Source organism: Tachypleus tridentatus, chromosome 6 (genome assembly GCF_004210375.1).
Source record: "Tachypleus tridentatus isolate NWPU-2018 chromosome 6, ASM421037v1, whole genome shotgun sequence".
In the NCBI taxonomy this organism is placed as follows: Eukaryota; Metazoa; Arthropoda; class Merostomata; order Xiphosura; family Limulidae; genus Tachypleus; species Tachypleus tridentatus.
The window spans coordinates 143,275,089-143,295,135 of NC_134830.1; the positions used below are offsets into that span (position 1 = coordinate 143,275,089).

The following is a 20,047-nucleotide window of genomic DNA, read 5'->3' on the forward strand; positions in this document are numbered from 1 at the left end:
GTCTTTGGATTTTAACGCTAAAATCATGTGTCCGATTTCCCTCGATGGACACAGCAGGCTTTGCTGTAAAACACACACACTGTTTCATGAAGACCCACATCGTACTGAAATTTGGTTAAAGAAAATCAGATTAAATACCATATTACTATTTTTCACTGTTGACTGAAGGATATAAATCATCATGTAAAAACAAGAAACAACTTCAGATAAAATATTTTATTATTTGCACCCGAAGTTTAGGCTTAAGCCTTTATCAAGGGTCTGTGAATGTAACTTGTAACCAAACTGATTTTTAATGACAGGAACCGAAATAAAATATTGCTACAACGATAGCCTGTGGCGTTCACAGACCCCAGATTGAATAACGCTACTTTATAATTAATGTAGAAAAAACAACAACACTAAATAACGTTTTTTAGAATTTTTATCCTCAGAATGTGTTTAATCCCAGAAATCAAATTCAGTTCCATTCCATGAATTAGCACTTTGAGTTGTAAGGTTCTGTTATACCAAGTATCGAACAGTTAAGTTTTCTTGTTTATATCAAAGCACTTTATTTGCTTCTCTTCAAAGAACATTTCCATAACTTTTTAAAACACCTTGTCATCTGTATTTTACCCCCCCCCCTTCTCAGTAGCCCAGTAGATATTATGAAGGTTATAACGATAAAAATCCGGTTTCGATACCCGTTGTGCTGTTGCATAGGATAGCTCTTTGTGCTTGACTACAAACAAAACGTATTTAATCCACCCATTCCCCTCAGTGACACTTTGGCAGGTCTGACGGCTTATGATGATAAAGACCGGGTTTCGACACTTGTTGTGGGCACGGCACACGTAGCCCAGTTTGTAGCTATGCAGTTAACAACAAACAAACCATAATTTTTTAATTGGCAGTTGAAATTAGAGCTTTGATGATGTCGGAGCTTTAGACCAGTTTATTTTTTGTTTTTCTCAGACTCCAAGGCAGTCCTTAGAAAATGTTTGACCAATCATTCTTAACATCGAAGTTGCACCTGGTTTTGACTGGTATCTCAGTTGTCATAGCAACAGAGATACAGTTAGTTGGGCGATGTCGTTAAAAGTAGCTGGCACTCTGTTTGAGATTATTTCTCGGGTTGGTTGATAGGTGGGCGGTGTTGCAAAGCCTGTGCATTTATTCTCGTAAGTTTAATACAAGTCTTTTCTGTAATTATTGTCATTGGGATCTGTCTGTATCTATTGTAACCCACTTCATCGTAATTTCTCTGTTTATTGAAGTCATGTCTAATCCGTCCAATTATTACTAAATAATATCCTTCAAGTTTCTTTCTCAGTAACTTACATTATTTGTCACTCAAGTAAGTTGTATTCATTATTGACAGACGGTTACTGTTTTCATAAACCCTGAGTAATTTATGAGCTTTGTGTTGCCAGCTGATATCTTTTGTTTGGTGTCGCCGAGTTACGTCTTAGTCGTTTCAAATTCTATTTCTGTGATTTAAGTTCTTTGAGAAAATTATCTTTTTTTTTTTTTTTTTGACACTTGTTAAGTTTTGTAGTTTGTGTAGTACCATGGACGTATTTTAATTTGTAACATAAACTAAGATGGTTATGTAACCCTAGCAGTATTACACGCGTAAGTATGAATTTGAAGTTGTTGATATAATTTCCTTTCATATAGGTTTTATATAAATGTGGCATCATAGTAAGAATACAGCGTTTTATCATATAGACTGGTGGGCACTAGCGCTGGCAGATTCTTATAGAACTGGGGATCCATATAGTTTACTATATATATATATAACTGTCGCAACGTGAAGTACACTATATGCTGTTGTGTGTGTGTATCAGTATAATATTAGCTCCTAGTGTAAAGTACGATACTGGTTGATATTTGTATTTTAGTAGATACATCAATATATCACTAGGTCGTAGTATAGAGTACAATATTAGTTGATATCAATATATCGCTAGGTCGTAGTTTAAAGTACAGTATTAGTTGATTTGTCTTTTAGTACATATATCAATGTATCGCGAGGTCGTAGTATACGATATTAGCTGATATTTGTATTTTAGTACATGTATCAATATATCCCGAGGTCGTAGTATAAAGTACAATATTAGTTGATACTCGTATTTTACTACATATATCAATATATCCCGAGGTCGTAGTATAAAGTATAATATTAGTTGATATCAAGGTATCGCTAGGTCGTAGTTTAAAGTACAGTATTAGCTGCTATTTGTATTTTAGTACATACATCAATATATCCCGAGGTCGTAGTATAAAGTACAATATTAGTTGATATCAATATATCGCTAGGTCGTAGTTTAAAGTACAGTATTAGTTTATTTCTATTTTAGTACATATATCAATGTATTCCGAGGTCGTAGTATGAAGTACAGTATTAGTTTACCAGTAGGTATACCACTAGGTCGTACTATAAAGTACAATGTTAGTTTATAAGTATATCACTAGGTCGTGGTTTTAAAGTACCATATTAGTTGATGTCAATATATCACTAGGTCGTAGTTTAAAGTACAGTATCAGTTTATTTGTATTTTAGTACATCTATCAATATATCACGAGGTCGTAGTATAAAGTACAATATTAGTTTATCAATATATCATTAGGTCATAGTATTAAGTACAGTATTCGTTGATATTTGTATTTTAGTACATATATCAATATATCACTAGGTCGTAGTATAAAGTACGATATAGTTTTGCTTTAAGACATGAAATTTAATCTAGAAGAATCGTCTCTGACACCTACAGTTTCCATATGTTAAACTTCGTGAATTAGGTATCAGTAATACACTGACTTTTGAAAGTTAGTCCGAGGTCGAAAGTTAGAGTTTTGTCTTTATCCGTGTTATGTATATATCACTTATACCAATTTGTCACTTATATTAGCAAAAACAGCTGTTAGTGTTTAATAAATCCGTCCTATAATGAAAGGAGTTTATCTTTCACCAACTTTCCACAACTCCAAATTCTTTAAGGGACAATGGTCTGTTATGGGCTGGTTTGTACAGTTGTGTGTCTCTTTCTTTCCGTTCATATGAAACTATCATGAAAGGAAAGTGACAAACATCTCAAGTTAGTTTCCTTGGAGTCCGTAAACTTTCTATTTTTGAACGTTAATAGAATATTTACGTAATTGACTTCTCTTGACAAGGAATAAACCACTAGACTCGTTTGTTGTGGTCTTTCTAGAGTTTTTCCGTCTGTTGAGAACTTTTCAAATTACTCGTAAAACTGTGGCGTTTTCTAAGCCTTTTTTATTGGTTTTCTTTTTTCTAATTGTGACAAACTGTTGTGAGGGCAGGTTTATTACATAGGTTATTACTCCCGTTTTTTGTACCGTGATAGAGAGGATCCCCTCTGTACAGTAACGTTATTGATGAGGGTGTTGTTTTGTTTTTGTTCAGTCAATAATAACTATAGATACGTGGGCAGCAAAACAAACAATCAAAAACTAATGACATTCAAAACTTTTTTGCCGACAGTACGGTTGTGGTTTTATAGCATGACGTACGTGTAGTCGGGAAACAAGCCCGAATCTTGAACAGGTGAAGATAGGTATTTTCCGAGTTGTTTGCTGGCCTCGTGACAAACAGAAGGGATCACCAGTTCCGTGATATGTTTGTGTGTTACGTTTAGGAAAGAAAGGTTGATATAAACTTCATTAAGTCAATTACACGTCCTGCTTGTCATCAGCTCTGTGCGACAGCCGACGGTAGGCAGTGTTCGTGAAATTTTTTATCGTCTTTGAAAACACCCGAAACTCGAATCTCGTCAAATTGGAAAAAAGAAAAGGTGCTATTTCGGTGCTTAAACCTTGCCTGGTTCTTATCTACGAGTTTTACTTGTTTCTAAATAAAGCTCACGTAATATACCCAGTTACCTTGTTTTTACTAAATGCTACGTCTGTAATTTATCATTTGTATGGTGTTGTGTGTTTCAGGAACTAGGGTTTTCAAGGGTGAGTAACATTTCGGACGTTCGTGTCTTGAGTCAGTCATTTTTTACACTTATTTCAAAGACTATACATCAGGAAAAGCTCTTAGGAACTTTGGGGATAGATGTTTTTGTGTGTGCGCGCGCGCGTTATTCATATGGTGCCATTTTCTTTGCTTTTTGAAGCTTTCCTACCACAAGATGGCAGTGTAATCTAGCCCACTATCTTATATAGTTGCTCACAAACTTATTAAGAGTGTAGCCTTACTAATGTGATAAATCATTCTTTAGGATTTATCTCATAGTTGCCCAGTACCTCTCGATATTTCTAATATGTGGTGATACAATAAATGGTACAAGACAGTTTGACCTTACAGACCAAACGAGTTATAGGTTAAAAAGGTCAAAAGGTCTGTTGTAAAACGGGAAATTAAAAAAAGGTCAAAAAGTCAGTTGTAAATACTGAAAATAAAAAACTCTACTTGCTTCAGGGTAGTTTTAATTTCATTGCAAACTAAAGACAAATTCATAATTCCAACCCTCGTACACAACTACAGCATGTAGACTGACAGAGATGGAATTACTTTTGGTATTATGCTTGTTTCTTGAGTATATAAGGCGTTAAAAACTTAAGCTTCGAGAGACAAACCGATTCGCATAAAATCTGTAATTTGTAACAGATAATTGTAAGAATAAACTTCTGTTATCTAAACTGAACACGATGAAGGCAGCCATTTTGCAGTACTTTACCACCCACCATCTGCACCGAAACTCTTATCACACGCTCACATCAAACCCGACATCTCAGATCTGAAATGTATAGGGCTAATACTCGAGACACGCTGTTCAGTGTACAACAGATCGGAGAAGAATAACACAACTGTGTGATTAGAAACAACATTAAAACATAAATTTTTTTTTATATTAACACCAACACCAAGAACTTGGAATAGAACGTACCCAACCAAGGATCTCGACGTCATTGAAGACATTTTCTACCGAGCTACTAATGTGATAGTTTTAAACAAACAGACGTGCCTAGAATTTCCACAATTTTTTATTGTAAGTTTTTGTTGTTTTTTAAGTATATCTCACTATTTCTTTTTATTAATTTGAGTTATTAGCATATGGTTGTGTGTTTTTAAGTATATATCTATTTCTTTTTATTGATTTGAGTTATTGGCATATGGTTGTGTGTTTTTAAGGATATCTCACTATTTCTTTTTATTGATTTGAGTTATTGGCATATGGTTGTGTGTTTTTAAGGATATCTCACTATTTCTTTTTATCAATTTGTGTTATTAGCATATGGTTGTGTGGTTTTAAGTATATCTCACTATTTCTTTTCATTGATTTGAGTTATTGGCATATGGTTGTGTGTTTTTAAGGATATCTCACTATTTCTTTTTATCAATTTGAGTTATTGGCATATGGTTGTGTGTTTTTAAGGATATCTCACTATTTCTTTTCATTGATTTGAGTTATTGGCATATGGTTGTGTGTTTTTAAGGATATCTCTATTTCTTTTTATTAATTTGAGTTATTAGCATATGGTTGTGTGCTTTAACTATCTCTATTTCTTTTTATTGATTTGAGTTATTGACATATTGTGTGTTTTTAAGTATATATCTATTTTTTTTTTATTGATTTGAGTTATTAGCATATGGTTGTGTGTTTTTAAGTATGTCTAACTATTTCTTTTTATCAATTTGAGTTATTGGCATATGGTTGTGTGTTTTTAAGGATATCTCACTATTTCTTTTTATCAATTTGAGTTATTGGCATATGGTTGTGTGTTTTTAAGTATATCTCACTATTTCTTTTTATCAATTTGAGTTATTGGCATATGGTTGTGTGTTTTTAAGGATATCTCACTATTTCTTTTTATCAATTTGTGTCATTAGCATATGGTTGTGTGTTTTTAATATTTTTATTTTAAATATTTCGCTATATTTTTGTATGAAATATTCTGATACTGTTCTCTTGTTTGTTTCGAATATTCTCAAAGTACTAGCACCCACTACTCCCAATATTTGGGCTACACTAAAGTACACACTGCCCCAAAGTGCGAAGTGAAAATACTCCTCTTATTATATTTATTTTTGCCGCTACAACGGGGCGGGAACATTAAACCATCGAATGTTAGTCCTACACGCTAACCATTAGGCCCCTGTAAGATCGCGTGTACAAAGCCGTTATGGTTGTCATGACTATAAGGATATTGATTTTATGTTCTAGTCTTGTGGCGTAAATACGTGCAGTTTAATAGTGACTCGTCTTTGTATCGAATTCTTTGTTTCGAAAACGTTGTGAATGATGAATTATGTAAGTGTTCAATATGTCTGTTTTAATTTTTTTAAGTTTTTGAAACGTAGGTAATTGTATATATTTATATCACGTGTAATTAGAATTGATTATTAAATATAAATACACAGAACTACAGTATACTGGAATGTACACGTAATAAGACATTTATAGGCTAACTATAACCGAATATTATTGTATTGTGCACTTCTTGTACGAGCCACGTGTTCGGATATTTTCCAGTATCATCGGCATAAGCCAAGCGGTCTTTTTCCTTTCAATACATGTTTCTTGTTACACGCTATTCTCACGGTATCTTCTCATATTATTTGTTGATGCTATATTACTTAAAAATGGTGATATTTTTATGACATTTTATAAAAAAAATTATTTTTAAATTTGTGCGTCGAGATGTAATTTATGTTTTTATGTAGTTATAACTGTTTCATTTCTACTGATTCGGTATGGCCAGGTGGTTAAGGCACTCGACTCGTAATTCGAGGGTCGCGGGTTTGAATCCCCGTCACACCAAACATCTTCGCCTTTTCAGCGGTGTGTGTGGGGTTATAATGTTACGGTCAATCATTGGTAAAAGTGTGGCCAAAGAGTTGGAATTGGGTAATGATGAATAGCTTCCTTCCCTCTAGTCTTACACTGCTAAATTAGGGACGGCTAGCGCAGATAATTCTCGTGTAGCTTTGCGTGAAATTCAAAACAAACTAATATACTGATTTTCTGTGCCCTTTGGGAATCGGGAGAGTGCATCCCTCAGTTTGTACATCAAGGCAGAAACCACAATTTCATTTCAATATGTTAACTTAGTTTTCACGATATCAACATGTTAAAATAATAAACGAGAACTGCCGTCGAGTCATTTTCGTCTTTTCATTTTAAACATTTAGTTCTATATATCTTGTATTCTTTAGAATTTTCGAATGATATTGAGTGTGTGTTTCGTCTGGCACCGTGCTAATATTTTTATTTTAAGACAGAATAATGTGTGCACGTACGCATACCAGCCCGTTAACCACCAGCTGGGTCACGTGTGGCTCAGTGAGTAAACTGTATTTGTACAGAAACTTGTTTGTTTTTGAATTTCGCACAAAGCTACTCGAGGGCTATCTGTGCTAGCCGTCTCTAATTTAGCAGTGTAAGACTAGAGGGAAGGAAGCTAGTCATCACCACCCACCGCCAACTGTTGGGCTACTCTTTTACCAACGAATAGTGGGATTGACCGTAACGTTATAACGCCCCCACGGCTGAAAGGGCGAGCATGTTTGGCGCAACAGGTATGCGAACCTGCGACCCTCAGATTACGAGTCGCACGCCTTAACACGCTTGGCCATGCCGGGCCTGTACAGAAACTAATGTCATACAAGGTGGTCCTAAACTATCATCCGTATTTTAAAGTTTTATAATTAAGTAACATGAAATACCATGTGATTTTGAATACATTGTAGCCCAACTCGAACAATTTTTTGTTACGTTTCTTGTTTTGTTTTCATTTTTGTAAGTAGTGTTACCTTGTAAAATGACAACCGTACAAGGAAAGACTCAATGCGTCGTTTGGCTTTGTAGAGACCAAATCAATGACTGTGGTACAGAAAATTACGGACGCTAATACAGGAAAGAAGTATGGGGTATATTAAGGATATCGTGTATCGCACACCTGTAGCAAACATCACGGAAAGACCAGAATTACAGACGCCATCGCTACTTCAACTGTAGACTTGTTGCAGCAAACATAGACTGAAATCGAACATCGGTCAGACGTAACTAGTAATGGTGCACACACAGAAGTTTACTGACGTGTCAGTAAACACTGTTTGAGTTCACTAAAATGTGTTGAGAACCACGTGGTTGAATTTCCTTAGGTAGTTAATTATTAAATCTTAAAACAGAAAAGATAATTTTGGACCACCCTGTATATTAATTATTTTGTACCATTGCCCAGGACACTTTGAAAGGTCAACCGTCACATGACAGGTTGTTGCTCGTTCAAGATGTGTTATTACTTGGGATAGATTAAAAGCTGCAAAATAAGATTAGTCGCAGTTGTGTTGTTGACGGGTACATTCTGAGAGTTCACTGAGCTACTTAGCAAACTGTAATTTTCCTGAGACATCTTCTACGGTGGCTGTTTGAAATATTGTCTTTAAAGCTCATTCTTTGCCTCGTGCGTGGATATACTAGAAATACAAAAAATATGTGAAACTTAACAGTGATTACACCTTAAAATTAATATTAAAACTATCAAGCTTTTCTAGTTCCACTTGTTATTCGATAACATATGCTATTTTGGAAAATAGGTATCTGTCGTATCATAATTAGAAAACTTCTTTATATGTACAGTGTACAAGTTGGTTTTAGATGCGCTTTAAAATACCAGTTTATTTGCTAAAACTAAATAACCAGGTGACCCCGATTCTTGAGGAACACTTCCGATTTTAGGAGTGGAAGTTTCACAGATTAAACTAAAGAGTTATGAACTATATTCCCTTACTAGCATATATACGATTTTTCTTCTCGTAAACATTTTAACAACACGTGAAGTGATTGTGAAAACTTTCGGTTAGTTGTTGCTATTCGCTCAGGTACGTTTGTCGATAGATGTCGCTACAGGATAGGTTTTTAATTTAATCCGTAACTTATCCTCTTAAGAAAGAATAAAAAAGTAGAAAATGAAGTCTGAAAATATGATACGGTAACATCTGACAAGGACATTAGGAGACTTCAGGCTTGTACTTAAAACGATCGATTTTGGTCTTTTCTTATTGAATTTTGAACGTTAACTTGCGGGGAAAAGAGCGTCTCTTTAAATCGTTTTTCCTATTTTATTCTGAAATCTTTAACCTAAACAAAAGTGGTTACGACTTCACTAGTGAAATATCGGAAAAAGAAAGTCTCTAACATCAACAACGTGACTCTTAAACAAACATTGTACATCTTCGAGGCACAGGTAGGACTTGCTGTGGCTTTATGGTTACGTTTGAAGCTCTAAGACTTGTCTGAATCAACCACAATATGTTTATTGATATGTGGCCTCCATGCGGTTATTTCGACCTTAATACTTTTGTAATAATGCTGTTGACTTAGGTTCACTGCATCAGAATTTCATGTAAGATTTCACAGTATTTATTTCTAGTTTTTCATTTTTCTTTTTTTAAAAAAACAACTTTTTATTTATTTTTCTTTTGATGGAAATACGTGAAAAGTTTTGATGTGCGTATAGGAAAAAAACAAATATCGATCTTTGGTTACCCAAAACTTTCGATCCAGTACCTTGTTTGGTGTTTTTGTAATCAAAACAACTGATGTCAAGACAAAACTCGATAGTATTTGTTGAGAAGAAACAGTGGTTAGAAATATCATGAACTACTGGTTCTTTCTAACAAATACTTCCGATTTTTGTCCCGAAAAACGGAGAAGCTAACTACTCCTTTTCCGAAAAGTATAGTAGTCCATGGCTCTTGTTTCTTCTTAACAAATAAAATACCTTCGATATTTGTCTTTAAAAGCTGACAAACTGTTCTACGGACTCCTGCTTTTCGAGACAAAAGACCAAGGTATTTGTCAAGAAGAAACAGCAGCCAGAAAGAGCCATGGACCGCATTACTGACGAAGTAACGTTTATGTAACACTAATCAAAGGCGCACATATGCAGTATTAAAAATATATATATAACGAAAAGTAATTTTATGATTATTTGAAACGGCTGTCGATAATGTTTTGAGCTTTGAATATTGTCATGAAATATAGCATTGTTATTTAATAATTAAACTCCGTGTGATTTAATTCCTTTCAATAGATATATTGTCCTTAGTACCAAAATCAATTCCTATAACAATATATATATATCTCAAAATACGTCAAGCATAGAGGTCGCGTGTGTGACGTCAAAACTTTAATGGGACGTGGCCAAACAATTTTGCACGCAACACTGACAAAATGGCGTTATTGAAAAATATAAATAATAACCTGGAAATAAAATGGATCATTTACGTGAATCACGGAACCTTCGTTTCATTTTGTGTGTGTGTGTGTGTGTGTGTGCCATTCAAGGTACGCCACATAAATGAAAGTGCTTTAAACGTGTTAAAACATCTTTCCGCAGATTAGTACTATACATCTTGTACTTGCTACTGTAGCAGTGATATAATGATGCATGATAAAGTATTTGAAATACGATGAAGCACTTCCTGATATAAAGCCTCTTTTCAGCTATTAAATGGGTCTGTGGTTATCAAGTATTCCAAAAGTAAGAATCTGTCCCATAGTACGTGTGTATGCTTCACCAGTTTAAGGACACGAACTAGATTTCACATACTTTTTTTTTGTCATGGTGTTGTTAGAGCTGTAATTAGATAGATCTCTAATGGATATTATAAATGAGCACCCAGTTATTTAAAAACTAAACAAAGAAGTTGTTTTGGAAAATGCCATAGTTACTGTTCTAATAACAATAGCGTTAGCCAGTTGGTTAGGCCTTGTTAATGTTATGCTCCGTGATGTGAAAATAGGAGTTTAAAAGGTTTTAGGGTTAGACATATAGAGTATTGAAAAATTATAATACATTAACTGTAGTTGGTTGGGTATTTGACCTGTTACGTAGTATGTGAAAGAGGACCTGCGGTAAATACAATAATTGGATATATGGACTATAATCATTTTGATATATGGACTATAATCATTTTGATATATGGACTATAATCACTTTCATCTGCAGAAACAACAAGAAGATCCCATTCCCTTGTGGCTTAGTTTTAAGTCTGGGATTTTTATAATAACGGTAAAAATCAGGTTTCAGTATTCATGCTCGACGTAGCACAGGTGGCCTATTGTGCGTAACAACAAATCGTTCTTTATTTTTGAAAAATATGTATTTTAATAAAGCAAACATGCGTGTTAGAGCTCTGTTTTTGTTACTGCGAAAGTTTTTTTAATTTTTGGATATGCACAGAATCAAGACAGATTACCTGTATAAATTTATAATGTCTACAGCAAATAATACATTCGTGTGTATGGCACCTTTTAACAAATATTTTCATTATGCCTACTAGGTGGCAGCAGCTGTAAGGTGAAGCCATTGATACGAAGTAAATATGAACGGCTCTTTTTGTACAAAAAGTAAATACGTGCTTTACGTATAATTTAACTCGGTCTTTACAGTAAAATATTAATTTTTGTGTGATTAAGGTGTCGTGTGTAAAAGCTAAAAAAATCGGTTTTCAAGCGAACATTTAAGTAGGATTAAGGGTGAGACTCAGGGGTTGCTTTACTCTGTGTCTCCGTGCTTCATGTGCGACACGTTACAGTCAACTCAACTGAGTGATGAGTACCAGTATTAGCAAAGGGTTATGTATAAGAGATCAATATTCTATCTGGAAGAGATGGTTAAGATTTTCATCCTCTTATGCGCTCGAGAGGATCGACCTTACATATCAGGAATTCCTCGCTGGTACAGCGATAAGTCTTCGGATTTACGACGCTAAAATCAGGGGTTCGATTCCACTCGGTGAACTCAGCAGATAGCCAGATGTGGTTTTGCTATAAGAAAACACACAAAACCAGAGTGTGAAGTAATGGAGTGGATATTGTAGTTCACTTTACTGTATGTAGAAAACACACAAAACCAGAGTGTGAAGTAATGGAGTGGATATTGTAGTTCACTTTACTGTATGTAGAAAACACACAAAACCAGAGTGTGGAGTAATGGAGTGGATATTGTAGTTCAGTAACACTTTACTGTATGTAGAAAACACACAAAACCAGAGTGTGAAGTAATGGAGTGGATATTGTAGTTCACTTTATTGTATGTAGAAAACACACAAAACCAGAGTGTGGAGTAATGGAGTGGATATTGTAGTTCACTTTACTGTATGTAGAAAACACACAAAACCAGAGTGTGGAGTAATGGAGTGGATATTGTACTTTACTGTATGTAGAAAAGACTGTAGTAAAAAATTAATATGTGCGCGAGTGTAGTTATCAGATATTTTGATTAAACTAGTAAGGTTAATCGTTTCATTTTATATTTTTAGGGATGTTCTCTCGGCGTAGTTCCAACTTTTTTAAATAAATAAATACAAGATGGCTGTTGAAACAAGCACTATTGCACATTGAGGTTGTGGCTATATCTTTACAGTAAAACTTCTCACACTTGAAGTGTTTTTAAACAGCGGTAATGTGTGCAAGACCTCATGCCGGAAACATGAATTGTCAATTTCGGTTTCGCGACAGGTGTCTAGTCAGAACGTATAGGTTAGTACTTATCATGCACAGGGAGGGTAAGAGTTTGTGGTGGTAGTGCTTGTTTGTTTTTACTAATACATTATAACCTGCTAAATGCTACACGTTGTTTACAGCTGTTCCATACCGTGGATTATCTAGCTGCAATGCTAGTTAATGTAGCGAGGAAAAATAATCCACGTGCATCGCGTGCTTCTGATTAGAGTAGCTGCTTTTATGTGGTTGTTTTTCTAGTCGGGAACCTTTTTTGGATCCTCGAAATTACACGTGGCGCGTGGCAGCTTGGACAAACTTTCCATTCTGTGATGTTTGTAAAGAATTATTGTAGTGTGTGTTCGTGTAACTTATCAACAACTGACTAATCAACACAAATGATTCATCCACATTTGTTCTTAAGAAACTGAGGACGAGCTTCTTTTTAATTTGGTACTCGTGAACCAGTAGTGACTTTAAGTTTGTATATCATAACAGATTTACGGTTAAGAATTTTTTTGTCACAGTTTTTCTCTGACAGAAAGAATAATAAAGTCTTGTTTTAATATTAATTTGGTGATTAGTAGTATGGACTTTGTACTGAATAACATATAACGATGACCGAAGAAGGTCGAAACGTTGTTAACTTCTCTACGTAAAAAATGTTCTCAACCCAAACGAGCCGTTTTTACATATATATATAGTGAGTTTGTATCAAGAGAGATAGGTTAGTATAAGATAACATAGCAAGTCTCTATAAATAATTAGATACCAGGTACTTTCAGTTAACGTCAGTGAAATTTTGTTTTCCATAAAATAACAACAATACCATAAACAATGAATATTATCAGTTTCTATCTTCTCAATGAAAAAAATGCATTGAAAATCCTCATTTGCCAGCTGCAGGCTGAGTGTTGGTGTAAATGTCCAGAAATTAAACCGTTTTTGAAGGGACAAGTTATTACAACCCCAATTATGAATTAACAATTTTTAAACAAGGTTACAAAGTTGCTCTGTTTAGTAGGGTTTGTTTGTTTTGGAATTTTGCACAAAGCTACTCGAGGGCTATCTGTGCTAGCCATCCCTAATTTAGCAGTGTAAGACTAGAGGGAAGGCAGCTAGTCATCACCACCCACCGCCAACTCTTGGGCTACTCTTTTACCAACGAATAGTGGGATTGACCGTCACATTATAATGCCCCCACGGCTGGGAGGGCGAGCATGTTTGGCGTGACCGGGATGCGGACCCGCGACCCTCAGATTACGAGTTGCACGCCTTAACACGCTTGGCCATGCCAGGCCATGTTTAGTAGGGTTTAATTTAGTTTAGATAATTTACACACTTCTTTTGTGAATGCTCATCCATCGCACAACAGTATGTCTGTGACCATGTATTGCCATAAACTGGGTTTCACTACCCCTAGTGGGTGGAGCACAGGAACATAAAAAGTGTGAGAACAAGCCACATGTCATAAACTTCATTTTTAATAGAATAAAGTAAAATTAAGCAAAGGGCAGGAAAACTCTGGGAAATGTTTTGGAGGTTGCAACTAGTAGTAAAATAATATATATGTTATACACCTATGTAGTCAAAATGTTTTGAATTAACTTCAGTGTAACAGAAGTTTTGTTTTTCATATTAACATGACAACATGGGAACTACTGGTCTCTTTCGACTGTTCAGTACTAACTTTATGTTTTAAAAAAAAACACACCTCAGGGCCATTCCTTACAATGCTTTCTCTTAAACTCATTTAAATTTACTGCCTCTACTATATCTGAAGGTACCAGTTTCAAAGACCAACCACCCTGTTAGAAAAGTTAAACTGTCTTAGCTGAAGGTGATTCCTACTCTGTCAAAATTTATATTTGTGTCCATTAGTTTTAATGCTCTCCTTAAATATGAAAAAAAATCTGATGCATCAACACTCTCAGTTCCCTTTCCAATCTTATACATCTCACTCAGATCCCTTCCAACATTTCAGTATCTTTTCTAATGGTAAGGAGCCCAAGACTGAATACAATACTCCAAATGTGGCCTAACCACTGACCTGTACAATGAAATTATAACCTCTTTATAGTTGCATTCAATATTTCTGTAGATACAACATATACTCCTATTTGTCCTACCATTAGCAACCACCACAGTGCTTGCAGAACTTTAGAAACTGATCAACTATTACACCAGTATTCATTTCTTTCATGACACTGTTAGTCATTCCCATCCTAATTTGGGTTATAATTAGAATAACCCACATACATTATCATGCATTTATTATAATTAAAACCCATCTGTTCAACTCACTAGGTGAACTAAATCCTTTTGTAAATCAGCAATACTCAAGATCTTAATATCATCTGCAAATTTAAGTAATATATTGACAATTCTTTCATCTATGTCACTGACCAAAGGACCTAAGATTGAACTCCAAGGTATCCCTCTTGTGGCATTAATCTGGTTTGACTGGACTCCATTCATAACAAATCTGTTTTCTTTCATCCACCCATTCTTTTATTCAATTTGCTAACTTGTCATCCAGACCTATGAAGAAAATGTTTTTACACGTCTTTTATCTGACCCCTTATCAAATGCTTTCTGAAAATCCAGATACACCAAATTTACATTTTTACATTTATCCACACAACCAGTAATCTTTGCAAAGAATGTCAAAAGGTTTGTAAGACAAGATTTTTCCTTAGTGAAACCATGTTGACTCTCTAAGAAAATTCCAATCTTTGTTAAATGACTTTGCAAAGCATCCTTTATCAAATTTGCCAAAACGTTTCCCACAACTGATGTAAGAATAATGGGTCTATAATTACTAGGACATTAGCTAACTTCCAGTCCTGTAGTACCTACCAACTATTCAAGGACTAACAAAAGGAAATATTGTCAGGACCAAAAGCCTTATCATTCTTTAAACTTCCCAGTATTTGTTCTTAACCAGCTCAGAGTTAGTTATCTAGTTTGATCTTGTTTCCATTTACCAACTGTCCTAGATGTGGGATACTGTTTAAACCTTCATTAGTGAAAACTGAGGAAAAAAAATTCAATTATCTAGTGTCATCTTATAATCATCAGATACTAGCCTTCCTTTGTCATCCCTCAAGTTTCCTACCCCATCTTAACATTATGTTTACTCTTAATGTATTTTAAAGAAATCCTTACTATTAATTTTCATTTTCAGCCAATCTTTTCTCATGTATCCTCTTTGATGTCCAAATTTCCAGTTTCACTAATGTTCTTGATATTCTATGATTGTCCAAGTCTTCTGTCCTACCAATCAATCAATTTAAATTTCTTAAATATATAATGCTTTTCTTTAATTTCACATTTTACATCCTTTGTGAGCCAACCTGGTTTTCTTTGCTTGCAGCTACCCATTTCTTTTGACAAGGAATATGTTTACCGTGAATATTTAAACATTTTCCAAATAATTCAGCTCCAAATAACAAGAGGTAATTCTTGCTGCACCCTTTTGAAATTTGTAACAAAAATATCATTATTTCTTATCTCCACGTGCAGCAAAACATCAAATCTAACAGAACAATAATTACTTGCACCCAGTTTCTACCCTATCAGTCATTTTTTGTATTTGAAGTTAACAATAAATATAATTTAGTATTTTTTAGTAGATTCCTTGACTAATTGGTGAAGAAAGCTAACCTGAACAGTTTTCAACAACTTTTTTCCCTGGTGGTTTGAGTCTAGCATTTCCCATTATATATTCCTGAAATTAAAATCATCCATAATAGTTTATTGATAACTTAAATTGTAATCTCATAAAATTTCTCACTAGTTTCATCTGGTGATTTGTAACAAATTCCTACCAAGTGTTTTTCCCTTTATATCCACTAACATTGATTCTCCTTGCTATCATGTTCGATATCCTCAACTTCAACAGGATGTAATTCACATTTTATATATTAAGCCATTCCTTCCTTTCTTTAATACTGTCCCTATTAAATAGCTGTTATCAAATCAATCTTTGTTTATGGTGTTTGTTATCCCCATTATATCTAAATCCTCCATTCCTACCACTGCTCTAAAATTAATTTATTTTTTTTATTTCTAACGTTACAACAGTAATAGTTAAGCCTGTCCTTATAACTACTTCTGTACTCATTTCTTATGCTAAACTTTTCTCCATCTCTTATTCTTTTAGCACTTAGTTTTTTCTGGCCTTTCTTTTAATGCCTTTATTAACTTTTTGTGCTTTTAATTAGCTCCTCTGACCTACCTTTCCCTACATCATTAGTTCCTACATCTCTGCTAGCCTCCTTTATTACATCTCTTACTCTGTCAGTATATCCTCCACTGTACCTCTGGATAACATAATGTGATTCTTTACTCCATGTTTACCCCCCCATATCTTATCATCCACATTTTTCTCTGGCCCTTTTGTTTTCTTTCCCTCCAATAGTTGCTAATCTGCAGAAGTAAGGGCTGAAATTTGTTGCTCATCAGTAACCAACAAACTTTACATAAATATTCCACATCAGTCACAACTTCTAAAATAAAATCCATTCATTACATCTAATATTTTACCATTGTACTTATACTTAAAGCCTGAAAATAAATACTTAATACCTGTAGTCTATTGTTAAGCCTAACTGGTTAAATGCAGTATTACTCGTCTTGGAACGGCTAGCAGCTGAAAGATATTTTAAGACCCAGGTTTTGTTGAAACACAACACTGTATACTTGTCATTAACTGTATGATACACATTTTTACACTAATGTACAGAATTTCATTTGGTGTGATTTCAAGAAATCACAGGGGTAAGTTAATAGTTCCAACAAAAAAAATGTACTGTTTTTGTTCGATCTTAGAAACTAGATGTTTTGTGTATATATGTATATCTCTATTGCAGCTGAAGTAATTGGTGCAAGGCTTTGCTTATTTTATTCATTGTGTTTATTCGATTATTTCTTCCACAGCAGTAAGATTGTTACCAGCCATGTTACTGCGATAGAACAAAAGAATTATGGGGTCTCGTTCTGCCAAGAGATACTTCATTGTTGCTGGATCATCCTTACTCTTTATTTTATTTTTATATCACATCAATTCATCTTGTGATGAATATGGACCTTCTGCTGTCATGGTGTCTCCTGAGGTAGGTAACACTGTGTGTGTGTGTGTGTGTGAGGGCAGCTTCTTTAGTTGTATAACTGATAGATGCTGGTTTCTACAAGTGTTTAAGAACTCAAAGTGTCAACAGTATAATCCTATAATCAAACGTTGAGCTTTGTTACATTTGAATAATTTATTTAATCTAAAACAAGTTCAGCTCTATTCTTGTAGCCACAAGTCTGTAAAGATCTTGTTTTTACTCTAATACCAGTGAACTTGTGTGAACATTTTATTGTAACGTAACAGAATATTATATCATGGAAATAAGGAATTAAATGTTCTAGGGTGAGTTTACTAATAAGTATTAAGGAAATTAGATTTTAGGGCAAGGTGTACAGTGTGGTTACTGTTGTGTTTTTTCTGCACACTGTGTTAAGGGATGTCAATAGGTACATTTCTTTTAACATCTAACATAAATACACTTATTGTAAGTATTCTCTCTCCATAACTTAGAAATACATGATTGGATCAAATGCAGCCAAGTATACCTATGATAATAACATGCCACTCATTTTTATTGGTGGCATGCCGAGAAGTGGGACAACACTCTTGAGAGTGCTTCTTGACGCTCACCCAGACATACGGTGCGGAGAGGAGACTCGTGTGATTCCTCGTCTTCTGGGTATGAAACAGCAATGGGTGAAGGCACCCATTGAAGCCCGTCGCTTACAGGAGGCTGGAATTACAGGGAAGGTAAGGGGCAATAGCTTATGGGAAAGATTTTCTCATTAAGAAAATACAATAATAAAAATTAATATACTCCTATTGAAGTAGAGATGGGGATGTAGAAGGCAGAATATTTGTTTAAAACATATGTAATTCACCATCTTCAAAGAAGGAAATATTTGTGTCCTTCTTTAGGTGTTGGACGCAGCTGTTGGGTCTTTCATTCTCGAAGTCATTGCGCGTCATGGGGAACCAGCTCCTCGCTTGTGTAACAAGGATCCATTCACTCTTCGCTCGGCTGTTTACCTTCACTCGCTTTTCCCAAATGCAAAATTCATTCTGATGATTAGAGACGGACGAGCAGTAGTGCACTCCATCATCAATAGAAAAGTAAGAAGTTACAGTGTGCAAACTGTTGAATAAACACATTGTAAACATTCAAGTCATATCAGAGAATGTTAAATACAGTTGTTTTTCACATCTGCCACAAAGGGTGACAGTGATTATGTGTTTGTTAATAGTATTTATATAAAACATCTGAATGGATTTTGTTGTGTGACCTAACTTAGATGAGAATAATTTTTAGAGGGTTAGCATCACAAAAATAAATCCTTGTTTGTTAAGGGGGGAGTGTAGATTTTGATGAAACTTGATGAACAAATCTAGAATATTACTTACTCCTACTATAAAAAATGTGTCTGTTAATGATGCTAGATATACATTTTTTTGCCTTGAATATTTCTTCCTACCTTTCTAATATGGATTGTATCAATGAAAAATATGTTTGAATACAAAAGAAGTAAGAAAATGGAATTCATTATGAGGTGAAGAATGCAATAAAGAACTTATAATTAACACAAGCCCATAATGACAGAAGTGTCAGGATCCACGATACCACTAAAGATAATGTGTATACATGATAGATCAAGACTGCTCTTACATACTTATTCTGAAGGAGTATGAAAATTACATATAATTTTAAACTTAATGCTGTTGATGTCCACTTTTGTAAAAAACATTGAAATTGTCTTAAATGAAGCTTAGCCTGTTTTTCCAGATCTTATGTTCTTTTTGTTATAAGGATATAGCAGAAACTTCTAAAAAACATTTTTCTCAAGTTCCCCAACTGATACTTGTGCGATTTTAATCTTTTAATCTCGTATTTCAGGTGACAATATCTGGGTTTGACTTATCTGACTTCCGACAGTGTATGAAAAAGTGGAATACTGCCATGCAGGCTATGTTTAACCAGTGCCAGCAGCTAGGACCAACACTCTGTCTGCCAGTCTACTACGAACAGCTGGTTCTCCATCCTAAACTGTGGTTAGAACAGATTCTCAGTTTTCTGAAAGTTCCATGGAATGAGTCTGTTCTTCACCATGATCAGTTAGTGAACAAACCTGGAGGAATCTCATTGTCAAAGTGAGTATTAATAATGTTTTTGGATAGTGTTGTTTACTCAAGTGGTCAAGCACCATCATCCCGAACTTAATGAAAGTTGTGCGCTTACAATTTAACTAAGAGCTATGGTTATTTGATTAACTTAGTATATTTCATCTGATTATCTAGGCTTGAAAATTTCACTGTGCAATGATCTAGTTTTGTTTACTAGTTCATAAGGATCAGTATTTTTTATTAAATAGTTAAAGTTAAGAGTTAGTTCAAAAGTACAAAATCATTTTGAACTTATGGTTGTAAATTAATTATTGATTATGGTTACATCTACTTCTGTACCAAGGTTATTTCAAATCATTTGCAGCATATTTGTTATCTTTGT

At 34.5% G+C, this 20,047-nt stretch overlaps 1 protein-coding gene across 3 annotated transcripts in view; it reads left to right on the plus strand.

Moving 5' to 3' along the window:
• Tpst (tyrosylprotein sulfotransferase) overlaps positions 1 to 20,047 on the plus strand; it is a 67,233-nt gene that overhangs the window by 43,935 nt on the left and 3,251 nt on the right. For 2 of the 3 annotated variants that reach the window (XM_076508512.1, XM_076508514.1), the window contains exons 2-5: positions 17,412 to 17,587; positions 18,058 to 18,297; positions 18,466 to 18,660; positions 19,439 to 19,692. In XM_076508512.1, coding sequence (XP_076364627.1) covers positions 17,459 to 17,587; positions 18,058 to 18,297; positions 18,466 to 18,660; positions 19,439 to 19,692 — 818 coding nt within the window. In that variant the 5' untranslated portion in view covers positions 17,412 to 17,458. Of the gene's footprint in view, positions 1 to 1,073; positions 1,164 to 17,411; positions 17,588 to 18,057; positions 18,298 to 18,465; positions 18,661 to 19,438; positions 19,693 to 20,047 lie in introns of those variants that run through there. The other variant, XM_076508513.1, reaches the window with a different exon arrangement.